This window comes from Carya illinoinensis, chromosome 9, assembly GCF_018687715.1.
Source record: "Carya illinoinensis cultivar Pawnee chromosome 9, C.illinoinensisPawnee_v1, whole genome shotgun sequence".
NCBI lineage: Eukaryota > Viridiplantae > Streptophyta > Magnoliopsida > Fagales > Juglandaceae > Carya > Carya illinoinensis.
The window spans coordinates 41,585,622-41,611,754 of NC_056760.1; the positions used below are offsets into that span (position 1 = coordinate 41,585,622).

At 35.9% G+C, this 26,133-nt stretch overlaps 3 protein-coding genes across 7 annotated transcripts; all 3 read right to left on the reverse strand.

The window, feature by feature from the left end:
- Positions 1 to 399: 399 nt before the first annotated feature.
- Positions 400 to 11,153, reverse strand: LOC122276681 (E3 ubiquitin-protein ligase AIRP2-like). 2 transcript variants are annotated; one of them, XM_043086564.1, is made up of 5 exons: positions 10,715 to 11,153; positions 9,136 to 9,375; positions 8,923 to 8,989; positions 8,577 to 8,811; positions 400 to 812 (listed from the first exon to the last, which is right to left on the reverse strand). In XM_043086564.1, the coding sequence occupies exons 2-5, from the start codon at positions 9,268 to 9,270 to the stop codon at positions 602 to 604; spliced, it is 648 nt and encodes a 215-aa protein (XP_042942498.1). In that variant the 5' UTR covers positions 9,271 to 9,375; positions 10,715 to 11,153; the 3' UTR covers positions 400 to 601. The 2 variants fall into 2 exon arrangements, with proteins under 2 accessions (XP_042942498.1, XP_042942497.1); XM_043086563.1 differs by having other exon boundaries at positions 9,136 to 9,286; positions 10,715 to 11,141.
- Positions 11,154 to 13,064: 1,911 nt separating this feature from the next.
- LOC122276680 (protein root UVB sensitive 5) lies at positions 13,065 to 20,199 on the reverse strand. Of its 4 annotated transcripts, none has more exons than XM_043086559.1 (15): positions 19,837 to 20,198; positions 19,620 to 19,679; positions 19,128 to 19,282; positions 18,827 to 18,927; positions 17,977 to 18,035; positions 17,729 to 17,775; positions 17,569 to 17,647; positions 17,401 to 17,473; positions 17,100 to 17,189; positions 16,270 to 16,329; positions 16,040 to 16,153; positions 14,402 to 14,462; positions 14,192 to 14,310; positions 14,022 to 14,114; positions 13,065 to 13,964 (listed from the first exon to the last, which is right to left on the reverse strand). In XM_043086559.1, the coding sequence occupies exons 1-15, from the start codon at positions 19,995 to 19,997 to the stop codon at positions 13,722 to 13,724; spliced, it is 1,515 nt and encodes a 504-aa protein (XP_042942493.1). In that variant the 5' UTR covers positions 19,998 to 20,198; the 3' UTR covers positions 13,065 to 13,721. The 4 variants fall into 4 exon arrangements, with proteins under 4 accessions (XP_042942493.1, XP_042942494.1, XP_042942495.1 ...); XM_043086560.1 differs by having other exon boundaries at positions 13,065 to 13,952; positions 19,837 to 20,197; XM_043086561.1 differs by lacking the exon at positions 14,402 to 14,462 and having other exon boundaries at positions 13,810 to 13,952; positions 14,192 to 14,321.
- A 741-nt stretch (positions 20,200 to 20,940) lies between these two features.
- Positions 20,941 to 25,159, reverse strand: LOC122277684 (vacuolar cation/proton exchanger 3-like). The gene is made up of 12 exons (XM_043087773.1): positions 24,779 to 25,159; positions 24,202 to 24,269; positions 24,040 to 24,068; positions 23,494 to 23,690; positions 23,160 to 23,375; positions 22,554 to 22,682; positions 22,233 to 22,349; positions 22,066 to 22,119; positions 21,848 to 21,964; positions 21,642 to 21,732; positions 21,479 to 21,545; positions 20,941 to 21,354 (listed from the first exon to the last, which is right to left on the reverse strand). The coding sequence occupies exons 1-11, from the start codon at positions 25,049 to 25,051 to the stop codon at positions 21,484 to 21,486; spliced, it is 1,353 nt and encodes a 450-aa protein (XP_042943707.1). The 5' UTR covers positions 25,052 to 25,159; the 3' UTR covers positions 20,941 to 21,354; positions 21,479 to 21,483.
- Between the last annotated feature and the right edge of the window lie 974 nt (positions 25,160 to 26,133).

Sequence of the window (26,133 nt, forward strand, 5' to 3'; positions counted from 1 at the left end):
ACTAAATTTGTAGAAGGGTTAATAGTTGTCTCGAATTTTAGGACAGGAACAAATACTAGATGTACAAACTTCTATTTCTGCCACATCACAGCGTTCACTATGTTTCCGAGGTTCTCTGCCAGAGTGACCACCAGCCTTGGAACGTGCCCTTCGTAATGGCAGTGTGGAACTCCAACTCATTTGGAAGACATGAGTATATAAGCTATATACAAAACCGGAGCAGCGGTTTGGCAGACCCTTCTTTAGGCTTACAGCCACAAGCAGAACACTTTCAAAGGGAGAGCAAAATCACTAATAAACTCTTTCTAAAAGTATTTATATATAAAAAAATTATCTCCATATCTTAAGTGCACAGCTAGAGTATTATAATCACACAAAACTATAATATACTGCACAAAGTTTGAGCTAGGTCAACCTTTTCTATAATGTACGGCAAACTATAAAATATAATGTATATCAACAAAAGAAAAAAAATCAAATATACTTTCGAGGTATGCTGAAAGCAATTTACCTTATCAGCCATCTTGCGGGAGACAAGAATTATGTACAAGTCACAAAATGTTATGTACAAGTTTTTTCCCCAGCCCCAGTATCTAGTCTGTTAACGGTGATAAGGGTCATATGAATCAAATCTGGGCTCCAGAACAATGACAGGCAACTTGTCGATGTACATAAAAAGTCTCTTCACGTTCTCCCTGGAGATAGTGAACAAGTCGACAATTTCATTGTTACTGATGTAGATCCAAAGGTCATCTGTGTCGACTCTTTTGAGACTATCCCGGCAAAAGGGGCATGACTGAGATCGTACACGCCTAAGCAACCACGAAGCAACAAAACATGATGACCAACTTAAAAAGTGTAGTTACTACCATTAGAGATAAAATCTTTACCACACATTTTATCAGGGTGGGGGACGCAGTGAAGTCTTTCTAGTTGTGCACTTATACAGGTAAGAAATGACCAAACATGAAGATACAATTCACTCCAGGCCCTAAATCTAGTTCACTATCACGTTTGGAAGCAATCAACACAAGCAGCAGATTCAGTGCATGGGCATAGACAATATCACAACCAGCAATGAATACATCAATATCGCTAAAGAAAGCATAGTTTCAAGTTTTGCTAATTTAGTTGAAACCTAAAGTTGGCTCCTTGACATAGAGATAATCTATCTCCTGTTCTTTACCAGTTGATATTTGGATGATTAGAGTGTCCATCACTTTGGCTAGAATGCCAAAGATAAGGCCTATACATGCTTCTCTAAAAACAGTGCACTACGGCAACAAAATAAAAAATCCTATCTAAAGATCTCACAGAAATTTGTTTTCTAATACAGGAAAGACGAGATATGTATAACTTCGTGATCTGTTATTTAACAGAAGAAGACTTTTTGACTTGTTTATGAAATGAGGTTTGGGTTTTTATTGTATGAATCTAACATAAAGCAAATACTTAACTTTTGATAAATTCTAACATAGCATAAATGAATACATTTAGCACTTGGAAGTTTGTGTAAAAGATCAGGCCAAGATTACGGTCCACTGATACCGTCTTTGGTTGGCTGTGTATTCCAGAATGAGCAGGCTTTTCTGAACTGCCTGCCTAGGTTCTGAGGATCTTAATTATGAGCAAATGTGTTCCTCAAGCTGATAGCAAAATGTCTTTCAGGGAAAGAAGTACTTAACAGCTCCTACAAATGCGATCTACCGTGATTTCTGAGATGAGTCCTGGAAGGGGCTAAAATCCTCCCATAAAGGCATTCTGAACAAGTTTAATCATCAATCAGGACAAAATATGGTGCATCAAACAGGACACATGGTATTAGAGCATTGAGTAGTCGGTTGGTGGTGGTTGTGCGATGGAGCTAGTGGTGGTTAGTGGCACAAAGTCGTTAGTGGTGGTTAATGTGGTATCACCGTCGTCGTTTGTGGTGGTTAGCGTGGTTTTTTGTTTCTCCTCTTCGTCGTTGGTGGTTAGAAGCTGTTTTCAAGGTGTTTCCGGTGACCTCAGGTGTCGTATCCGGTCTTGAGCACTAGAATCGAGCTCATCGTTGTTGTCTGTGCACACCGATGAGTTTCTGGTCATCATCGGCTGCCGAAAGGCCTGTTTATCGCCAGCGATGTCAAACTCGGGGTGTTTGGTTGCAGTTCTCAACTATCCAATCATCGACTGCGTATGCCCCCAACCTGGAGTAAGAGATTATTCCTATCCGGAATAACACCCATTTGGTAACATGTAAAAAGTAAACTCAACTTCATTTATCTTCGTTTAGGATAACTTATTCCAGTTTAAGGTTAGTTTTGAAGCCGGTACTGGCAATACCAGAAACATACCCAATACAGGCTGATACAATCTGATATATTCCGCTTCAAGCTCGATTAATTCCCGTTTAGACCCGATAGACCTGATACAGGCTGATTTCGAGCTGATACATGCTTGTTTCGATCGATACAGGCTGATTCCACCCAATATAGATCCGAAATTTGGGTTCTTAGTCTGGGTTTCTACTTTTCCAGATTGTATTTCTCATTTTTCATCCACATTTCATATTCTATGTGGATTCTTTGTCTCCAAGTTGAATTGTTGTCATACTTTTTTCTAAGGCAACTAAATTTGATTCACTATCTCTTGCACCAAACTTTAATATGCGTATGACTTCGGTAAAGTTTAATGGAAAAAACTATGTTGTGGTCAAAATCTGTTGAAATGTTTTTAAAAGGCAAGGGTCTTCTTTGTACTCACTTGGTTGATCCAATGCCTGACTCAACTAGTTCTACATTTACTCAAAGGGAGCAAGAAGATGCTCAAATATAGTCCCTGATGTTGACCAGTATTGAGTCTGATATTTGTACCAACTTAATACATTTTGACATTGCTCAAGAGGTGTAGAGGCATCTCAAACAGATGTATTTATGAGTTGTGTCAAAAATTCTTTGGGTTGGAACATGGTGCTTTGGGCCTAAGAGAATATTATTTTCAAGTGATGAGCATATGTGAAGAACTCAAAATTTATCAACCTATCACTTCTGATGTTTCAAGTATGCTAAAACAACGAGAAGAGTTTAATGGTGTTCGGTTTCTTGTTGGCTTAAAACCTGAGTATGAGTCAGTGCATTCTCAAATTTTGGAACGTCCACATCTTCCCTCATTTCCTGATATGTTATCCTCACTTCAGCGAGCCACATTATCTAGACAAGGATCTCCGTTGTCTTATGATCAGAGTAATGAGAGATCCAATTTAGTTGCCTCCTATGTTGTCTTGGTGGGCATGGAGGGGCATGGAGACTGGAGTGGTAGAGGTGCATTTGGGGGACGTGATGCTAGAGGTAATCGCACTCGAGGTCGTGAATCTCGTAAGTGCACCCATTGTAGTCACACTAACCACTTAGTGGACTATTGTTGGGATATTTGGGTCAGCTAATCAAGCCATTTGCCAAAATGCTACATCACTGTCAACAAGCTCCAATCTGACTCCATAGATGATTAGCATATTGAAAGATGAGTATGATCAGTTTTTGGGCTGCACACGGGTGGCTTCATCTTCCATAGCTGCTCTTGCCCATTCAAATACAGCGTCTGCATATCTTGTCTCATCTACTCAAGATCCATGAATCATCGATTCAGGAGCTAATAAACATCTGACCGGTTTGTCTTATTCCTTATCTAAGTTAGATACTATGACATCTCCAAATAGTGTTACTCTTGCTAATGGTTCTCTTGCTAAAGTTACAAACATTAGATCCACTAAGCTCATTAATTCTATATCCTTGTCATATTTCATATACACTCCTAGTTTTCACTTTAGTTTGTTGTCCATTAGTAAAATTACTCAAACTCTTCAACGTTCCGTGACTTTTTATTCCTCTGTATGTATCTTTCAGGATCTCAAGATAGGGAATAAGATTGGTATGGGGCATGAAGCTAGTAGTCTGCATTACCTTGATGTCAAACAATCATCCACTCGAGCCCTCACATCCTTATCATCTGTTTTTGAATGGCATTGCCGCCTTGGACACCCATCTCTCTCTCTTTTGAAACATCAAGTTAGGAATCTTGGAAATGTGTCTTCCTTTCTTTGTAAAGCATGATAGCTTAACAAACACCATTGTGTGTCTTTTATACCTTGAGTTGATAATCGAGCATCTAATCCTTTTGAATTGGTTTACTCTGATATATGGGGACCAATCGACACTATATCAAACAAGTTTAAGTATTTTGTTACATTTGCTTATGACTATTCTCGCATAACATGGTTGTTTCTGATGAAGGCTTGATCTAAACTTCTTTCCATATTCAAAGTCTTTTGAGAAGAAATTAAAACTCAATTTAGACAAAAAATTTAAGTTTTGCGTTCTGATAATGCTAAAGAATATCAATCTAGTGTCTTTGCTACTTAAGTAATAAAGGAATGGTTTATCAAATTTCATGCTCTTATACACCCCAACAAAATGAGGTGGCTCAATACAAAAATCGCCATTTGTTATATGTAACCCGAGCACTTTTACTGCACATGCATGTTCCTAAACGTTTTTGGAGTGATAGTATTCTTACTGCATGTCACCTTATTAACCGTATACCTTCATCAATCATCGATGGTTCCTCTCTTTTCTCCATCTTGTTCCCTTCCTCTCCATCTTTTCTCTCCCTCCAAAAATCTTTGGATGTGTTTGCTATGTCATAACCTTGACCCTGGCTTTGATAAGCTTGATCCATATGTTACCAAGTGTTTCTTTGTTGGTTATTCTTGGACTCAAAAAAGATATCGTTACTATAGTCCTGCTTTTAGACGTTATTTCATGAGTGCCGATGTTACATTTTTTGAGTCCATACCCTATTTCCCGGACACATCTTCGGTTGTTGAGTGTGATTCTTTACCATTACCTACTCTTACCATTTCTCCTGCACACTCATCCACTTTTACCCAACTCTCCTCATTGCTTTCCCTTGATCCTTTACAGGTGTACTCGGGTCGCTTGCGGACCCAGCTCCCATGCTTTCACCAACCTTGTCTCCATCTTCAAATCCCAAGTCACCTAGTGCTTCAGACTCTCCACCTATTGCTCTTTAAAAAAGTACTCACTCTTGTGTTACTCAACATCCGATTAGTAAATATGTCTCTTGTCATGCCTCATCTCCATTTTTTTCATGTTTTACTTCTTAACTTTCAAAACTTTATGTTCCTAAGACAATTTAGAATGCTTTATCTGCTTCGGAATGGAGTATAGATATGAAAAATGAAATTGATACTCTTCACCATAATGGAACATGAGATCTTGTTCCTTTACCACCTGGTAAACAACCTGTTGGCTGTAGAAGGATATATACAATCAAATTCCATCCTAATGGTTATGTGGAATGTCTGTGTTGAACCCAATGTTTTAAGTTTTGTATAATTATAAATCTACACATGAATTTTGATGATAACAAATGAATTCAAAAAATAAAAGAGTTTCAAACTCAAGTTGTTCACACAATGGAGTCAAGCACATTAAGGAACCAAGCATAAGCAAGAAGGTAACAAGTTCACATTAAAGTCATAGAGTAATGTTGTAAATCTCTTAAAAATTCAAAATTAGGATTAAGGTTCAAAATTAATTTTTTATCATAAAACATTAAAATATATTTTTCATATGTGCATGAATATTTTGAAAATTAAATTTGAAAATTTTGAAAGATAATTGATTGTCATCTTTCACATGTTATCCTTCACATGTACATGTTTTATTTGAATATTTTCAAAAGTGATTGATTCTCTTTTTGACTTATGCAAAAGGTAAATGATTTTGTTTGAAAAATTTAAAAAGTAAAGTGTGCTCCTTTTGTCATATGCAAAAAGTAAAAAGATTAGATTTGAAATTTTTGAAAAGTAAAGTGTGCTCCTTTTGTTATATACAAAAAGTAAAAAGATTAGATTTGAAAATTTTGAAAAGTGAATGATGTTTTTAACATGTGGATCTTTTTAAATTTGAATATAAAGTCTCATATGTCTATAAATAGATCACTTGAGAGCTTTCACATTTACAACACCAAGAGCATACAATATTTATTCAAAACTTTCATTCTCTCTTCTCTAAACATTGAGCCTTAACCTTTGTTCATTTTGAGAGATATAGTTTGCACTGTATTATTCTTATTTTACTAATTGAGGAGTGTTTTCTGATAACCTACCTACTATCAACTCTTGTATCTGTAAAAGGGTGTGTATAACCCTTATGCGTGTAGAAAATGTTCTACACAAGGAATAGTTGAATCACCACATGTAAGGTGATTGCAAGTATAGAGGATGTTCTACACGGATCTTTTGTAGCGGTGTTGTTTAAAGATGTAATAGATTTCTATCTCCACTTGAAGGAGGTTGAATAGTGAATTTGGGAATCCTCAAGGGTTAGCTTGAGGATAGGACGTAGGCAGTGGGGCTGAACCTCGTTAACATATTGAGTTTGCTTCTCTCTTACCCTTACTCTTTATATTTACTGCTACTTTATATTTTATTTTTATTTTATATTGTGTATTTAATTTATAATTGTTAATTTTTCAAATGTAACCCAATTCACCCCCCTCTTGTGTTAGTCATCTGGGCAATAGTTTGAAAGCCCACTTGGTTGCTAAGGGTTACACTCAAACTTATGACATTGATTATGATGAGACTTTCTTCCCAGTTGCCAAAATTTCTTCTGTTCAAGCATTGATCTCTCTTGCTAATTTGGATTGGCCCTTATTTTAGTTAGATGTTAAAAATGTATTCCTCTATAGAGACTTAAATGAGAGTGTATATGGAGCAACCAATTGGGTTTGTTGCTTAAAAGAAGTATCAAGGTATTGTGTGAAAGTTAAAAAATGCATTATATGGTTTAAAACAATCTCCTCGAGCATGGTTTGGGAGATTCTCTAGTGCTGTATTGGCATTTAGTCTTCATAGATGCCAAATAGACCACTTAGTATTTCACCTACATAGTGATGTAGGTCATATCATGTTGGTTATATATGTGGATGACATTGTAATTACTGAGAGTGACTTAGCTAGAATTACTAGATTGAAATAATTTTTACATGATCAGTTTCAGACAAAAGACTTAGGCAAACTTAGATACTTTCTTGGAATTGAAATCGGTAGATCTAAAAAAGGTATTAACCTATCTCAGAGAAAATATTTACTTGACCTTCTGGAAGAAACTAGCATATTGGGTGCACAGCTATTGACACTCCGATAGACCCAAATCGTAAATTCTTGAAAGAGAAAGGGGAGTTGTTTGGATATTCAGGTCGGTATCAAAGATTTGTTGAAAAATTGAATTATCTTACTATCACTAGATCTGATATCTATTATGCAGTGAGTGTAATGAGCCAATTTCTACAAACACTCGAGGTCTAACGTTGGAATGCTGTAATCCATATTCTTCGTTATCTTAAACGAGCTCCTGGCCTTGGATTGTTGTATAGACCATATGAAAATCTTAGAATTGAAGCTTTTTCAAATGCTGATTGGGTTGAATCTCCTTCAGATAAAATATCGACTACTGGTTATTGTAACTTTCTGAGAGATAATTTCGTTACATGGAAGAGTAAAAAGCAAACAGTAGTAGCTCGATCTAGTGCAGAAGCTAAATACAGAGCAATGACACACTACTAGTGAACTAACATGGTTGCAACACTTTCTTCAAGAGATTGGGTTTCCAGCTCATGTCCCTCTTTATTTATTTTGTGATAACCAAGCTGTAGTGCATATTGCGTCTAATCCTGTGTTCTACGAGAAGACTAAACACATTGAGATTGATTATCACTTCCTTCGGGATAAGATACTAAGTGGTGAAATTTTTACACCTTTTGTGAAGCTTGTTGATCAACTTGCAAATATATTTACCAAACCACTGTGTTATAATCAATTAAAACTTATTTGTTCCAAGCTAGATTTATATGATATATATGCCCCAGCTTAGCTTGAGGGAGAGTGTTAGAGGACATGGTTGTAATTAGCTAACTTATGAGGGTATAATTTTCATTTGTATGTAGTATGTATATGCAGTTGAACATCAATGAATAATATGAAGTATTCTCTCTCTATGTTAGACTACAAGGATAAAGTACATTCTGCAACACAAAGACCTTAACAATGATGGCAAAGAACATGGTAAATCCATGGAGGCAAGTTGCAATTGAATGAGATAGTGAGTTTTGCGGTAAACAAATCTAGAATTCACAAGCAATAGCATGTGTGTGTGTGTGAGCATGTTGATTAGTGAGAGACCGAGAGAAGCCTCTCTGTTAAAAATCGTTTGTTCCCTCAAGAAAATCCCTTATGATAAAGATCATGGATATGCGCACTCCCTCTGCAAAATGTGTCATAGTTAGTATGCAACAACAAAAGGCCATGAGCCTTAGGTACTCAATTGCATCAATCAACAGATATTTTTCCCCCTTTTCTCCTGTTAAGAAAATGAATGGATTGGTAGGGCTTCATCCCATCTAATAAATAAGTACACGATCTTTATTACTTTCATAGGACAACCAAGTGCAGATGATAGATTGCATATGCATATGATAAAAATAGCCAGAAAATTGTGCAACAGTTAGCATACCAATTTCGGTAGCACTTCATACACATCGAATGGTTGCAAATAGGCAATACAACCTTGCCGTTCATCTCCATACAAATTCCACATTCTTCTTCTCTCTCTAAATCAATTTCAGAGAGCTTTCCTTTGTCCGTCTCATCTTTTCTCTTGTATTTGGCAGCACAAATTTCTCTCTGCTTCCTGTCTTCCACATCAGTGATTCCTCTTTGAAGTTGCATTAAAGAGGGAAATATTACACCTGTTCTTGAAGAAAAAAGGGTAAGAATTTGGATTCCTACACGGTTGGAATTAAACCAAAAAAAATCCAGGAAGCTGACAGAAGAAATTCAATTTCTTTGGAACCTATTACCATAGAACTCTTTTAGAGTGGCTTTCCTCTCATGAATATACATGGTGGTCTTCCCATCTTCATATACCTGTGGCAAACCCAAACTATAACAACCTTCACAAGATAAAGGAGCCTACTGCTCAATTTTAAATAGAAATTATGGCAATCAAAGGAAGACTGAAAACCAAAATACCAATTAATAGATCTGAAAGAATGATAGAAAATGAAATTTACCTTGTATATGAGAACTCTAAGCAATCCCAAGGCACCAGCAAGGTGACAATCAGTCCACTGAACAAGAAAGAGGAAGAAATGAGCAGCAGGACAGTAGGATAATCTCATCTGAAGGCATGTGCCATCGTATTCCATTGGATAATCAGAAGCCCTGCATCAACATGACATACTTTAACTGTTAAAAGCCATCATTTCTAGCAAAACCTGCCAAATATACCTGATGAATTGAGTTACTTCTTTCTGTTCAGGAAAAAAAAAGGACTAATGAGAATATATCAAAAGCAGAAGATTTATAAAATGCAATAAAAGAATGCAAGAGCCTAAAAAAATAGAAATTATGCAATGGGTTTAGAAATGTTCAAATATTGGTTTCAATGAGAATATAGTAGAGCATTGGCATTGGTTAATCTATATGCAAACGCAAACACATATTTGCATAACTTGACCATTAAATTGACTACATTAGATTATGCATATGTAAATTTATGGATGGCTATGAACAGTAACTTTGCATCTTTGGAGATGTGCTGTTCACTCCCAAAATCCTATTTTATTAATTTCTTCTTCTCTCTCTCTCTCTCTCTCTCTCTCTCTGAAAGGTGAAAATTTGGTGTTTTTGAGCACAAATTAAAGGATGGAATTTGTAGTAGGTACTAATTGTAAAATATAAAAAAAAAAATTAATTAGGAAAAAAAAATAATGATAAGAAATTAATAATATTTTTATTATTATTTTGGCTCAAAGATGCATAATTCGATATGGGAGTTTTTCTTGAATGGCAAAGTCAATCTCCAAAACATGTGATTTTGCATATGCATATAGATAAACCAATGCTAATGCTCTTAATCTACAGTCAACCACTTTCTTAAAAAAGATAAAAGGCTTAAAATCTCAGCTCTACGGTGAGAATTGAAAATGGAGCAACACAAGCTTTGACTGATTGTGTCTGACGATGCACACAGTTACAGATCTAAAAAAGGATAGTCACTTCTGGTCAGTCCTCAGGCTTTTGCATTGCCTTCAAACACTCACCCCTCCAATCGAACACATTTAAATATATACGTGTACATGTTCTGAGGGAATCACGGTTTCACACGGTCAAACACAACAAAATACCACACGCACAAAAAAAAAAAAAAACTGTAAAACCGGTGGCAAAAGTCACCTTTGAAATTCAGCAAGGAAAAGAAAAGGCTAAATTCCAAACATAAGTGCCGGAACTCGATAACAGTGATCCAAGATAACCACTTAGAGCCCATCGAATACAGAATCAATAAAGGTCGTTAGAATGAACCACAATTTTCTCCAAATTGGTCATAAACATATTGCACATACAACCGCCATAATTCAATTCTAAAAGCCATTCCTTCGTGGGTTTTTTCATAACATTTTTTTCTTAAAAATATATTCCAATTAAGCTGCGAAAAAATGAAAAAGGGAGTGACCCAAAAACACAGAGAGAAAATTTTCAACAATAAAATTCTCATAATCACAGAGAGAATCCCGAAAATTCGTTTCATAAACTAAAACCCACCGACAAAAGAAAAAAGTGAAATAAATAGGCAAAAGAGAGATTTACAGGGTATTGGCAAACTGAATATCAGCTTCGAGGGCCTTAAGGGAATCCTTGAAAGACTTGCGCATTTTTCTCCGATTAAACTCATCCACCGACGGCTCACCCAATAATCCTAACACACTCCACCACCCATTCACTCCCACCTCAACGGCTGTAAACCACAATACCCACAGAACCAAAATACACTCAAATCAACCTACTCACGTACTTAAATCAACGGCCCAATAGCTTCTGTTTTTTTTTTTTCTTTTTTTAAACCCTTTTCTTTCAGATAACAATATTTCGGGCTTAACAGCGTCGCGTCGTCCCAGAAATTCTTGCACTTTCGAGTGGTTTCGGAGGCAGGGAGAGAGGGATGTGGGACGGACTTGGCTTTGGCTTGGAACACACGTAATAGTAATATAATATATTTATCTTTACATACATACCGTCTGTTTATTATTAATTAATGCGAGGTAGCCCGTGGCTTCCTTAAATGACCAAATTGCTCACCATCAAACCTCGAAATTCCTAACATTATCACTTCCAAGGCCGGATATCCTCTCTCTCGTACATAATTGGACGGTTCTGGGTTGAGCTGAGGTGTCGTTTCGTGGTGAATGTTTCATGGGTGTGCGTGCCTTAGGGGGTGATGAGAGTTGGGGATAGAAAATCTGTTTTTGTATGAACAGAAACAAGTAATGGTGGAAGGTGGCGGCATCATCTATTGACACGTAGAGAGCATGCATAAGTAAGCTAACCGTTACCGGTGGATCCCACAGTTGGTGGTTAGGTCCTTTGAAGGTTCTAGCATGGATTGGTCTCCGACTGGAAACCAGCTGTAATGTCTAGACTTTTTAACTATTGGAAATTGTATGGGACAAACAAGTAGTAGATGTATTACATCATGTGTTTCCTTTTTAATAATTTTTTTATAAGGTTACCTTAAAATTATATTGCCCACTTGGTTAGATTATTAAAGGTTGAATTTGTCAATTATTTTTGGGCCTCAGCTGAAATTTATATAATGTTTTTGGTGTATGGGTGGAACAAAGGACAATGTTGTAGCTCATGGATAAGTATAACTATAAGCTACCTACTCAATCAACTTCAAAAAGGAAGATCTAATCCAATCATGTCTTTTGCATTATTTTCTACTATTTTTTCCTCAATGTAGTGGGAGATTGCAACCCCAATGGACGTTCAATTATTTATTTATTCATTCGAGATGCATGATTGGAGTTGTCGGTAATTATACTACTATGTCTCTTAATTTTATGAAAACTATTTGGATTTAAGAAAGATTTTTGATTCATTAAGTTAGATTCAAACCCAAATATTTTTTTAGAAAGCAATAATTGCTAATGGCATCAAGATCCTCAAGAAATTTAGAACTTTTAGAGTTCTACATATCTTGATCATTCATTTAAAAGACATATAATAATTGAATAAGATTTTAAGGCCGCGTTCAAATCTGTATTCAATATTTCAATTGAAAATCTTTTAACTTCTTCCAAAACTAGTTTGACTAAGTAAAAAAATTCAACTGCGTCGTCTCTCAATATGAGATTCGTAAGTTCACATTGCATTGATTCATTGAATGTGTCAATGCCCGCATGGCATCATTAAGACACTTTTAGATCATGTTCAATGTTCATTCACCTCCATCATATTTATCCAACTCAACGGTACGAAACAAAAAAGTAAATCAGAATAAAACTTTGTAAAAATAAATAGAGCCACCGTCCACCTAAGACCAAAGTTGGATGGTGGGCCCACCCTAAGATCAATCAACCATCAACCCCATACTAAATCATGAGAGGGTTATTTCTCTTTTAAAAACAGGTAAAAACAAACAACGTACCTAAAGTTTATAGGGATTTGATGATTCACCTTAATTATGAAATGCCACGCCGGGTTTTACTTTTTAGGCGCCGACAATGTGGAAAGGAAAATGATAGGCAAACGTAACATTTTACAATATTTTACAAATCAATGTTTAAAAAAGAGGATATTTTTGTAAATTGCCTTATAAAATTAACATCACTTTGCAAAAATATCCTTATTTTACAGCATGTGTAAATTGTTATAAAATATATTGTATATATAACATCTCTCATGTGAAAAACCCTTCTACCTTCTTGGACTTTATGTTCATTTAAGGATCACCGCCAAGTTTTTATGGGGTCTCTGCTTTCCTACTTTAGTGCTACAACCATGGGCTGTTACAGATTTAAGATACAAATAATGTCAGTTGAGGTCAAATTGTTAAGGGAAAAAACGGCCCAATTAGGCTCTCATAAGCATTTAAAGAAATAAAATTTAAAAATAAGAAACAAAAAATTGCAAAAACATAAGAAATAAAAAAGTGAAATGAGTAAAAAATAAATTAATATTAAATTAGAAAACTGAAAATTCTTCAAAAAGACGATAAAGTTTGGGAAAAACAAACTAAAAACTGAATGAAAGGGATGACCATTGTGAGTGATCATTACGGATGGGCTTTGGAGTCTGGACACCCACCTCTTCGGGCGACCCAGAAGAGGCAATCCAAGCGATGGCAAGAGGTGGGTGGCCCAAATGTAAGTAGTAACTCCCATAATTTTTTCCAAGAGAAGAAGCTAAAAAGAACAGAAATCGTACCGTGCTGGGATAGATCATGACCTGACCCAGAACCAGAAGAACCAAAACTTACATCAATTAAAGAGAGAATAAAATCTCCAGTCAAATCGAGACCGCCATTGGCAATCTCTAATAGAGCTGTGTGGATCCTCCCAGCATATTTCCTCAGAGATCAGCAGTCATGCTATTCATGTCACAGTAGCTTTCCCAGCCAAATCTCTCTCATAACTCCTCCATTCCTTTATTTTTGGATAAAATTGGCACAAGGGTCTGGTCGTCGTCGTCAAAAACAGCAATTTGATGGATGCCACCATCATGTCCTTTTTGTCGGAGAGTGACAGACCGCATAACAAGGGCATAACAGTGTAGAAGATCGAACCCCACAATGCAGACATTTTGATCGCATCAATTAAATGGGTGCCACTTCATCGATGGCAATTTCCTTAGGGACCCTCATATTTATTTGATTTGTATCCCAACCAGCTTTATTTAACTGTTGGATGAAATTCTCAAATCTATCTTCCATCTGCACTATGCTTTGAGCAAGCAGATGGAAGACATCATCTGAACTGTCCCAGTTCTCATGAAGCCAATAAGCCTGCCACACACTACGCAAGACAGAAACACTTGTAGCTCCTACCTGCAGTGAAATCTAGAGAGTTTGACCAAGCTGAGCCAGTATATCCTGACAAATAATTTACATGCATACCTTGAATGAGACAAAGACCTCAAATTCCCCTTGCTTTTGGTTCACCGCGAGAATGTATTGCTCCTTTGCATATAATTTCAAAAGTGATTTTACCTGTTGCATTATAAATGACTAGTTAACATCTCTGCTTAATGCAATAAAAGATATTAGAAGAGTAATTAAGGCAATACCGTGGAAAGAGATTTCTTGCCACCAACCATCTCCTCCAAGGACACACCAAATGTAATTAATGGCTTCATGAATCTTTGCCATGATAAAATATTTTCTTCCTTGTTGCACGCAACACATCCTGAAATCAACCTATCATAAAGATTGGTCATTTTTTATAAAGTCAATAAAATGTATGTTGAGCAAAGGACTAAAAATATTTTAAATTTTACCCGGCACAGTAGAGTGCAAAACATGTGATTTTACCAGCAGACGAGCACGCTTCATATTTATCTGTTGAGGAAGCAAAACAGAGAAAACAGCCAACTAATCAAACGGATCTTCCGCTTTCCAATTTGAAGGTTAATTTGGCAAATGCCAAATTTGCCTTGGTTCCAATGTATGTTGCCTAGTGTCCTTTTTACCTATGAAATAACTCGGCCTTCATTTGGGGCCACTTTCAAGGCCAAGGCAATTGAGATAGGGTTATTGAGAAGATTGAGCGTCTGCTGGTTGGCTGGAAGATGATGTATTTGTCCAAGCCATTCTTTCTAATTTGCCTACACGTTCCATGTCTCTTTTTCTGCTTCCTTCTAGTGTGGCTAAACGCCTAGAGAAGTAGCAATGAGATTTCTCTAGGGTGGGTTAGGTGAAGAGATCAAATTTCATCTTGTTAAATTGGACAATGTATGCTATCTAATCTTCAGGCTTGGGAGTTGAAACCTACACTAGTTTGATCATGCACTCTTGGGGAAGTGGCTTTGGCACTATCAAAATGAGTGATAAAGTTTTGTTGAGAGTGATAGTAGATTCCAAATAGGGATGTGCGTTGGGTAGGTGATGGTTAAATGAGATCCATGGGCCTCATGGGGGGTGGGATTACTGAAGAAAAGATTTGGGGAGGTTTTCTAACCATTCTCAACTTGAGGCGAGAGAAGAAGCCAGGATTAGATCCTGGCATGGTATATATTGTGGAGATAGAGTTATCAAGAAAGCTTTTCCAGATATGTACAGTGTTATAAGTGCTAAGAATACTTATATGTGGTGGACGATTGGGAGATATCTAGTAATTTCTCTCACTAGAATATAAGCTTTACCATAGAGGCTCATGAGTGGGAGGTAGATGCCTTCACTGAATTCTTTAACATGTTGTATTCCTCTGGATGTTCAATGTTCATTCCTTCTACAACGTTCTTATTCCTCGTGATAAAACCCATTTCCTTGAAAAGTATCTAGCAGAATAAGGTCCCTTCTAGAGCTGCATTTTTTTGTGCAAGCCTCTCTTGGAAAAACTTTCACCACAAATAATCCAAGGAAAAGGCACATCATTGTGATTGATTGGTGTTGTATTTGTAAGAAGTAGTAGTGAATCCATTCATCATCGTTTACTTTACTGCAAGATTGCCAGTGCTGTGGAGTGAATTTTTCAAATGCGTTAGTTTGGCATGGGTCATAGTGGGAAGACAAGTGGATCTTTACTACTCTTAGAGTGGGTTAAGTGGCATCCCACAAGTTGCAACTGTATGGAAGATGGTTCCTACTTGTTTCATTTTGTGCATTAAATGAAAAGGAACAAGTGAAACTTTGAAGAACGTTAACGGACATTGGAGGAGCAAAAACTTTCTTTTTCAATACTCTCTTCCTTTGTGCAGTTTCTATAGACTTTCATGTGCTCAACTTTCATGATTTTCTTGTATTTGTTTCTCCTCCTAGATTAGTCTCTTGTATATTTCATGTGTACTAGAGTTGCACTTTGTGCTTCTTAATAAAGTTTTATTACTTGTCAAAAAAAGAAAAAGAAAAAAGAATGAGATAATCCAAGTTAAATTTTATTTTTAGAAGATTAGGAACCAAATATAGAGCATTCTTACTGTGTTAAATAGTAGAACTGAAAGCGATTGGTAACGTAGCCAAAGGTGCAGAAGCCGCATGCTCGTCCATGTCAATGCCAACACAGGATATGATCTGAAAAGTCCAGGTGCATCCTGCATTCAGAATCCTAAAATCAATTAAATGCATCAAATCAAAAAGTACGTTACTTTATGGTAAATTGAAATTGCTATCAAGGAAATTCCTGAGCATCTTGAAGTATATAATGTACCAGGAACAGTATGCCCAGACCAAGACCAAGAAGCTGAGCTGCTACTTCCCAAACTTCTTCCTAATTAATCGATCAATCAAGAGAAAAACATTCTCCTTTCAGTAAGAACTTATATATTTATAGAAAGGTGGGAATTTATTGTTATATTCTAACCCAAATGGATATTATTTTCCTCTGTGTGCGCACTGATCTGGCTTTAAGGTAGTAAATGAACAAAAAAATAAAAAATAAAAAGTTCATTTGGTATCAAGTGAAGTCTTATACTTTCTCCCCCAAAACAGAACATGCAAGCAATTATTAATTGAAAACGAGAGGAGATGTCAATTTTCAAAACCTCACTTCCTACACAACAATAGCAGATGCTAATGTTTCCATCTTCATGATATACGAATAAAACACTTGTCGTTCAAAGAAAATGTCTGGGTTAGTTTAGAAAATGGTTACAGCTCTGCATTGCATGCCTCATGATAAATATTGATGGTCCATAGCATGCCCACATATGTCAACTAACAGCAGGAGTTTCCTAAATATTAGGGATTGCTTATTCTATGTTTAGTCAAAGGGAATCAGGGACCAGATAAAGGATTTGGCGGAAAGAGAAACATATATATTCTTGAAATAATGATCCTGGATTACTTATATTGCCTCAATACATAATTTGGCGGCAATACAGAAAATCTTCTCAAAGCTGAGCTACATAATTTAAATGATAATATCAACAGCAGCAAAAGCCTCATCATCAACGCAGTTAAGCAAAACAACATAGTTTATAGCTAATAAATATGATAAAATGAATGACAGAAAAGTAAGCTTCGTTAATAAAAGAATACCTTTGCTGCTACCTCTCCCAGATTTCCTGAGATTGCAAAATGGTTTTGTATTACACGAAATGATGGATCTTTTAGACCTCTAGCCACAGCCTGTTTCAATCTCAAGTAGATCAGTAATAATCAAATCATTCACCAGATAACTATGCTACACTTCCACAATGATTTGGAGATATGGAGAAGTTAAAGATTAAGTTTTCTGAAACATTATTTGAGGCAAAAAAAGTGATTACTAAAGAAAATTACATACTTGGGTTGAGATTGTAGTCATCAGAATAAACAAGTGAAATAAAAAGGAGAATACCTTTGCAAGATTTCCAAGAGATGCCAATGGTAAGAAATAGGTTGGATATAATTGAGTAGTTAGATCAAAGATGCTGCATGATGAATTAAAATAGAAAATGAGTGATCTTGTCAAATAGAATCTGAAAATGAGGTAACCTACATCTAAAAGGAAACTTGTTACACAGACCTTCCTGCACTACCAATGAAGTCAGCATACATGCGCCATTGTTTTGGATCATCATCAAACAGATTTCCAAACCGCCCACCTGGAAAAGATAGTGAGAGTCACTGATAAAATTCAGCACAAAAACCTTCTCAATCTTCTAGCTAGCTTTACTATTTCAGACCAATGAATAAGCGTCCAACAGCCCCAATGCCATCCTTTGACACCCATCTGTAGAAATCATCATATAAATTGCAGTTTAATCCAATAAAAGATTCTTTGATACAGAAAAAAAGTCCATGCAGGCAGACAGCCACACAAAACACATATATGTTTGTGCATTTGAAGTAAACACACACACAAACACTAATTGAAGTTTAAACAAAAGAAATCCTGAAAATGCAATAAAAAATCAATGAATTTAAAATTCACCTGATGGCAGCAGCCGAAGCGGCAGCAGTAGTCCCTGAGAAAGAGGCAACACCGACGGCCTGCAAGGAAGTGCATAGAACAATTTTTGTCAAAGGCAAAAATAAAATTGAATATTCAAATGATCTTCTCCTCACTCCTATTAAAATAGGAATTATAAATGTAATGACAAGCATGATCCATGAATATGATATATATATTCCATAATTATTATTAAAAAAACATATATATTTTTTTATAAGTAAACAAATATTTTATCTCAATGGACTGTTTCTAATTCACCTGCTCTCTTTTTAAAGGAGTCGGTTAATTTTAAATTAAGAAAAAAAGGATATGTAAACTACAGTAAAAATTTAATACTCTTAATCATTCTAAATCTTCTCAAGTACTTCAAACAAACAAATACCTCAAATCAAAAAGTTAGAGGTCATCGATGAGGTGACCAAGTTACCATTGAAAAATAAATACTATCCATTTTAAACTAAGATTTTATGAAGCAAGGAGTAGATAAATAAAAAAAATTCAATTATTATTCATTACAGTTTAGATAATACAAATTTTAACCTCTAGAGAAGTAAACATATGTAATTACACTACAAAGAATACGCTACTTTGATATAATTCAAAAAGAGTAACCTCCGTGAAAATTCATAAGCTTTAAACATCATTTCAGTCAAAGCAAACTCCTTACCAAATAAAAATCTAACTACACCAGAAACTTCAACAAAACAAGAAGAAAGATAAGATCTGCTAAAGGAAGATTCTCCAACAGCCTGACACGATTTAGAACAGTTTCGCTCTTCCTAATAGACATACCCAAGCAAAAGTAATGACCTGAGTTAGACTGACATGCCTTAAGTAGACTTGATGTGACTAAAGCGTGACAGATCCAGGCAGTGACATTGGTAGGGAACTGTAACAACATGTACTCCAAGTACTCATCTGAGACCGATCCTGCATGATATGCAAAGAAGGAGGAAAGCAGACCTTCTCATCAATCAGAAATTCTCTGACAACATTTGCCATTCAAAAGACGAAACTCTTCTATCTCAAAATAGGGATTATTTACTGATGAGCCACTAATAGTTGGCTCACAGAGGGAAAAAAAAAATAAAAATAGTGAGAAACAAATAAAGAACGCTCGTGATCAGAACCTGGGAAACCCGCAGGTAAAATAAAATCTTTAATGCTGTCTGGAAGCCATGATATTCTAGCGTCAGCAGTAATATGCGAGTCCTGAAACCTATTTGTCACCGAGCTATTCTCCTCAAGAAATGTTCGTAATCCATATTCTTTATCTAACATGTACCTGCTTGTGATGCCACGATTCAAAGAGAGACACACAAATCACAGCCTAAGGATTACAAATGTATGACCAATGCGAAATATCACAAGTTTCTTTTCAAACAAGAAGGTGAAAAGTATTCCAGCAAACCGCCTGGCCGCATCATTCAAGAATCATTTTAAAACAGGAGGGCATTTCTCATCAACAATTACATTTTCATTTCCATTATCACACGCTTTTTTTAATGAATTATACTAGCACACAAAACAGCTATGGTAAGCGACCATTAGCTATGGATCTAGAAAATTTTAATAAATTCAAAGATGAGCCAGAACAAAGGAAGAACTGTTTTAGGAAAGACCTCTTAGCAGTGCCATTGCCATATCTCTCTACCACAATCACCTCCGGCCCGCCTTGAACCCTAAAATCCAAAAAAGAAAACCTGGTTATAAAAATCAGTGAAAAACACAAACACAAACTGAACTGAGCCTATCGGCTATCACCATCAGTTTTTAACAACCAGTTTCATACTTGAGGTAAGCTTCTTAATTTTAACAAAAAAGAATTGATAATCTTACTTGCTATGATCAGCCCCGTCTTGTTCTTCATCTTCTCCACCGCGAAGGTTGGGTTGCGAAGAAAAGCATAGAATTTGAGAGCGACGATGTCTTGCTCTCCGAATCTTTCTGGAAGACTCAAAGGCGTGTATGGGAGATGAGAGAAGCAGAGAGCAAGACATATCGATCAAAAAACGAATAAATAAAGAGTTTGGGGGTAATCGGCGAAGTGAGTATAGGAGAATGCGGCAGGGGTTTTGGGTTTTTCACTCTTCTTTTTCCCGTTCTCCTTTCGGCTCCCTCGCTTCGCGCACCGGGAGAAAGCCAGGTGTCACCTATCTTTGCCCTGTGGTTCCGCTTATAGCTATCGTTTAGCTTTGACACAGTAGTGGTGTAGTGGCCATGCCCAACCAACGACAAACATGATATACACGTCATGTGGTCTAATAAATTAATGAAATATTAAAATATTTCGTAAAAATAAATTTATAAATTAATTTAATTTGATATAATATATTATATTATTTTTATTATAAAATAAATTTAACGTAATATTTTTATAGATTTATTTTTATAAAATCTGTTTATCATTGTAACAATTTAGGCAATGGGTTTGTTAGAGAATAACAAATTATCTACAATCCACCAAGTCGGTTGCCTCGTTACGAAGGGAAGACCATTCGGATAGATATATGTGCAAGCAGCAAGACCCCAAAATTTGTCTGCAGCATGCAATTGGACTCTTTTAACGCCCCTATGATATGAGGCTCGATCATTAATGAACAAGGCTGTTTCGCTTGAATTTGACAGGACTTGTAGTTCACTTGAGTTTCTTCATTACCATGACTATCACGAACAAGAGGCCTAGAAATACGTCCAACGTACAAGACTAACCAGCTTTGACTGAAAATCTCGCAGTTTCTATGTTGGTAGTGAGCCATGCACCTAACACAACTCTAAAACGAAGTTGCCAGTAGATGGCACTGAAATTTAGTACTTGACTCATGAAGCCTCTATGATTAACTCCAATCTCATGATCGAGACATGCATTATTGTTGAATGTTAGTCATTGCATGGAAAGCTAATACTTGCAGCTGGAACATACCGTTGAAATACAAAATTGAATTGCAAACCAAAACAAAAACAATTACCATCAATTTATTGATTCTTATTGCAGTACAAAGAGTACTAGTACTAATTAAAGCAAATACTCCAACGTCCCTTGTGCCAGGTGAAATAGAACTCAAAGTGCAAAAAATTATGAGAAATACAAGACAATATTATATATATATATAATTATATAGGCGGCCGTCATCCAGTTTTCGATGGTATCATATAAAATCCATCTCAACTTTAGGCCAAGCATGCATGACGACTTACGGCTTCCATCCACAACCAAAAAACTTGAATCTTGCTTGATTTCCGACTGATGATTAATTTCAATCAAGATCATCAGTGAATGCAAGTCGATCGATCCGTTGAATATTGAAGATCCAATGCATCAATCCTTATCCAGGAAGTGATCCTGGAAGGTGACGCCTGCATCCAAATTAAGTATGCTTAGAACTTAGAAGTTACATATATATATATATATATATTTTAACTATGTTGCATGATTTGGATGCATGTACTTCTTTTTTTTTTTTGAAAAAAGAACCTATACCTTTGTTAAGCTCTGAAGGCTGCTTCTGTTGTCATCTTAATTCCTGAGTTGATTATATTTGCTTGGTCTGGAGGTCAAAAACTCAAGATCGACTTAGATGTTTGATCTTGGACATATATAACGTTGTAAGTATCTCATTAAAAACAAAGTTGCAAGTACTTACTAAATGGTGTTTTGGATACGAAGAAGCATGCTCCAATAACAATGTAGCATAAGAGGAGAACCAACCCTTTGATGTAGTGAGAAGTCCCATCCTATAAAATTTGAGAGTGAAAGATTTCATCATCGATCAGTCTATATATATATGAGTGGTGAACGGACATTTAATGGAGGCCAAAACTTCTGTACTAATTAGGCTAATATTCTTACCTGTAAAGTGAAGGCCGTAGCAATTATAGATAGAGCAAGAGAGCATGTCTCAAGAATATTGAAATCAAGATCCATCTTAATTCCCATAATCCAAGCTACAACCACGCATAATGGAACCTGAAATATTAAGGCCATTGTACTTTTAGTATAAAGTTTATTTTCAAAACTTGACAAATGAAGAAAGCTTTGATCCAGCAATATTGGTTTCGAACTCTCACCACAAACATTGCAATTTGAGCTGCTGACCCTAAAGCAACACCTAAAGTTATATCCTGCAAACATTAATGTGCCCAGAATTTTCCCTTATAATCTTCTTATTACCAAATAAATTAATTGTCAAGACAGAAAAGCGCTAGCACAATATATATAGCTAGCTAGTACTCACCAATTTGTTCTTAAAAGCAAATATGATTGCTCCTGCATGCTCTGCTGCATTTCCAACAATTGGTAACAAGATTATGCTAAGGAAGCTGACAGACAAACCCCAAGAATCTGATGCATCCTGAAATCAAGGGATTGGAGTAGGGATGATAAATATCATGGTATAAGCTAAACAAATTGTAGAGACGTACGTTTTTGTCTCTAAATGGATCTTCTTATGAAAATGATATGTCAAGTACATGATTAATGAAATCGTTTCATACTTAGATAGTGTTCAACCACATGACTGTGACAATATGACAGCATCATGTGTACGTTTACTTACCTCAATTGTAGCCACGACATACTCAGACAACAAAGCTATGATCAGGGTCATCCCAACCAACCAAGTAAATCCACTCCAGAATCCTATCACAGCCGTCTCTTCCACAGCATCACCATCCTCTTCTGGTTCCTGTATAGGTTGCACCATTATTATTGCATTTATAAGTTAGCTAGCCTACTATCTGGTACCGAGAGCGACATATATTATATGAAACTACATGATCAATTAATTGTGAATTTATTTTTATAAAATATTTTTATGTCTGTAATTCTTCTATTCTTATATTGTGATGGATATCATGAGCTTAAGAAAACTACCTCCAAATCAACTTCATCATGTTAATACATTAACCCAAACTAAATAAAATATTACTTCACAAGTACTTGAGGTACTGTTCAATTAATCAAATCTATTTTGTAAAAAAATAATTTTACAATTTAACCTATATATGTCAAATAACGTTTAACTTATAAAATAATTTTTATAAATCACCCAACTTACGTGCATTTTAAAGATGATCAGTACTACTATTGCAAGAAAATATTGCTAATTGCTACAAATACAATCAGCTAGCATTATGAATTGATGATGTAAGTAACTATATACCTCCTGGGCTTCGAACAATTGGCGGTGTGTCCACAGTTGAAAGACAATGTACGCAGCGTATGCAATTAGCATAACAATGCTACTGGCTCTCGACAATTGGAGGGCTGACTCGGCTGTACTCAAAGCATCGGATTCCCCTGAATACCGAAACAACATCGGCAACAAGTGGCACAACAGTGCCAACAGCAGCAGAAGAGAGTTCACGTCTGCTTGTCTCTGTCAATTAAAACAATATATAGATCACATCAATTTAGCACCGACAATTCAGCCATGTAAAGATCAATAATATATATTTTTATATGGTTGTTTCATTAATATGTACGTAATAACTCACTCTGTCGTATTTTTGTTCTTTACTAAGGTTGGCAATACCACCACAAAAAAGAGATGTCCCAAGAACCAGAAGAAGGTTAGAAAGAACGGACCCCAAGAGGGAATATTTGACAACGCTTATTTTACGGTCTTTTAGAGCAAGTATTGCTATAATGAGCTCCGTTGCATTCCCGCAGGTTGCATTCAGGAGTCCTCCCACTGCAAAATCACAGAATCAAAGTAATTATTTCATTAACCTCTTTAATTCAACTTGTTTGTGCATGCAGGGACAAGATTTTAAATCAAGCTCGATCGATCTCTGGAAAATCATCTATCCAGGAGTCCAGATCACAACCTCATATATTGAGGTTTTTCTTTTGGCGTTTATAACAAATAATCACGTCCATTTCAATACATGGGTGTGTGTATATATTAATATATATGCACATATATGGATTGCTACGTGTATATGAGGATACCAACCACGTAATCTCTGAGAGAGAGAGAGAGAGAGAGAGAGAGAGAGAGAGAGAGAGAGAGAGAGAGAGAGAGAGAAGGCAGCTCATACCTGTGGGACCAGTGTAATAAGCAATTTGTCTGCAATTTTTTAGAAAAGAGAAATATAAAAAAACAAGAATCAGCTCGATGAACACTGAAAAATAAAAAATTAAGTATATATAAAAATTGAATTATTTGATATTTTTTTTAGCATATGAATAATTGGTCTTACTCTGTGAGGAAGCTGACACGTTCAGCTAGTGGTACCAGTCCAAGTAAACTCAAAGCGAAGACCCATGGCTGTAATTTTCAAGTTAATTAATTAGAACGTACGGCTATGTTTGCAGAATGGAACATGATTAAATACAAAAGTAAAATATTCCCACGCCTGTTGTTCTTTACAATAGTTTACTCCTTTTGACATGAACGCTAGATTAACTGAATCAATATTAATTATCATTTCTTTTAGGAAAACAGACTTAATCCATTCGTTTTACAACTTATTTAAAAGGGTTGTTTGCAGTCATGAGAAATAGCCAGCTGCAATATCACAACAATAAAAAGGAACCAGGACTCAATCATTAAAATCTCGAAATTATACCATGCATATATGATCTCAATCTAATATTTTGTTAAGCACAATAGATATTGGTGCATGCAATCTTTGATAATTGTTAGTAAGGGCATTCGCCATGATCCTGAAACTCTAACCCGATATTGAAAGTATTGAGATTATTTAGTCTCCGATGATCAATCCTGGACCATATTGTAATGATGGGGATATATATATATATATAGCTGTAACTTACTCTTCCGAAAGCGTAAGAATCTGCGAGAATGGCAAGCGGGATGGCCGGAAAGAGAACAAAAAGTTTAGTCCCAAGAATGACCTCTTGAAGGTTAGCCAACAACTGTCTAAGACATGCATAAGGAACTCTGGAGACAAGAGTAAGGTCGGACTTTTTGCGGAGAGAAGAGGATGACATGTTGTGTGCAGTCCGGCCATGCCGCATCTCCTTGCTCAAGCTCTTGACGTTGCCGTTTTCCAACAGCCATGGTTCTTGGTGAGAGTTTGAAGCCATGTTTTTTCTCACACAAAAAGAACCAAACTCATGTACTTATTACGTTTCTTGGTAGGATATTTCCGTATCTCTAATCGTTATGGGGGGAGTGAGTGAGCGCTCCTAATGTTATAAATAGGCTGCTGGTTAGAGATTCATGATTTTATGCATGCATGGCAGGTAAACTAATGCTAGACACTCACTGCATCTTCCTCGAAGCTTCTTTCCGGGGATCAGCCACGTGTTATGCGATATAATTAAGGACTTCTCCTAATGCTAATTAATTAGGTTGAGGATATAATTAAGGCCATTAATTTTACTCTCTATATATATTGACAGCTCAAGTAATTAATTTCTCCTATGTCCTATAAATCTTTTTATTTTATGGCCTGTCTTATATATGTTCTTTCTATATATATATATGTATGGATGACATGTGTTTTACATCAATTCACAGTACGTAATTAATAATTTCCGATGGAAAAATTAAAGGTCATTAACCTTGCATTTGGTTTCTTCTCCGTTTTTGAAACCGATCCTCAAACTCAAGATCTCCTCCGCCGGTTTCTATTTCTAAAACTGGCGGGCCTGAGAATCATCTAAAAAAGCCTAAAAAAAGAAGAAAAAAACCGAAAACAAAAGCAAATGGCAAAACCCAGCTAGCTAGTGCGCCCCGGGAGGGCAGATCCCAGCAGCACCACTCTGGTGTAAGCGTTAATCTCCCAGTCCCAGGCCAACAAAAAAAAAAGGAAATTTATTAACCAACTGAAACAACACCTAGCTAAGAGATCAATAGATCAATTCAACTCTAATTCTACATAACTGAGAAGTTTAAAATACAACATATATAAATAAAGCACACTCTCTGATATAATATACATTAGATCATTATAATGATTCTGAATCATATTCATTTTTACAATTTTCGAACTATTCTTTCTTATGCACAAATGTGCATTTATATGAATGTTTTATCCATAAAAATATTTTACAAAAGTAAATTCACAGATTCACGTAAATTGTTGTGGTATGTTAGGTTATAATATTGATTTATTTTATTGTAAATAAAATATAACGTATCACATAAAATTATATCAGTTTTT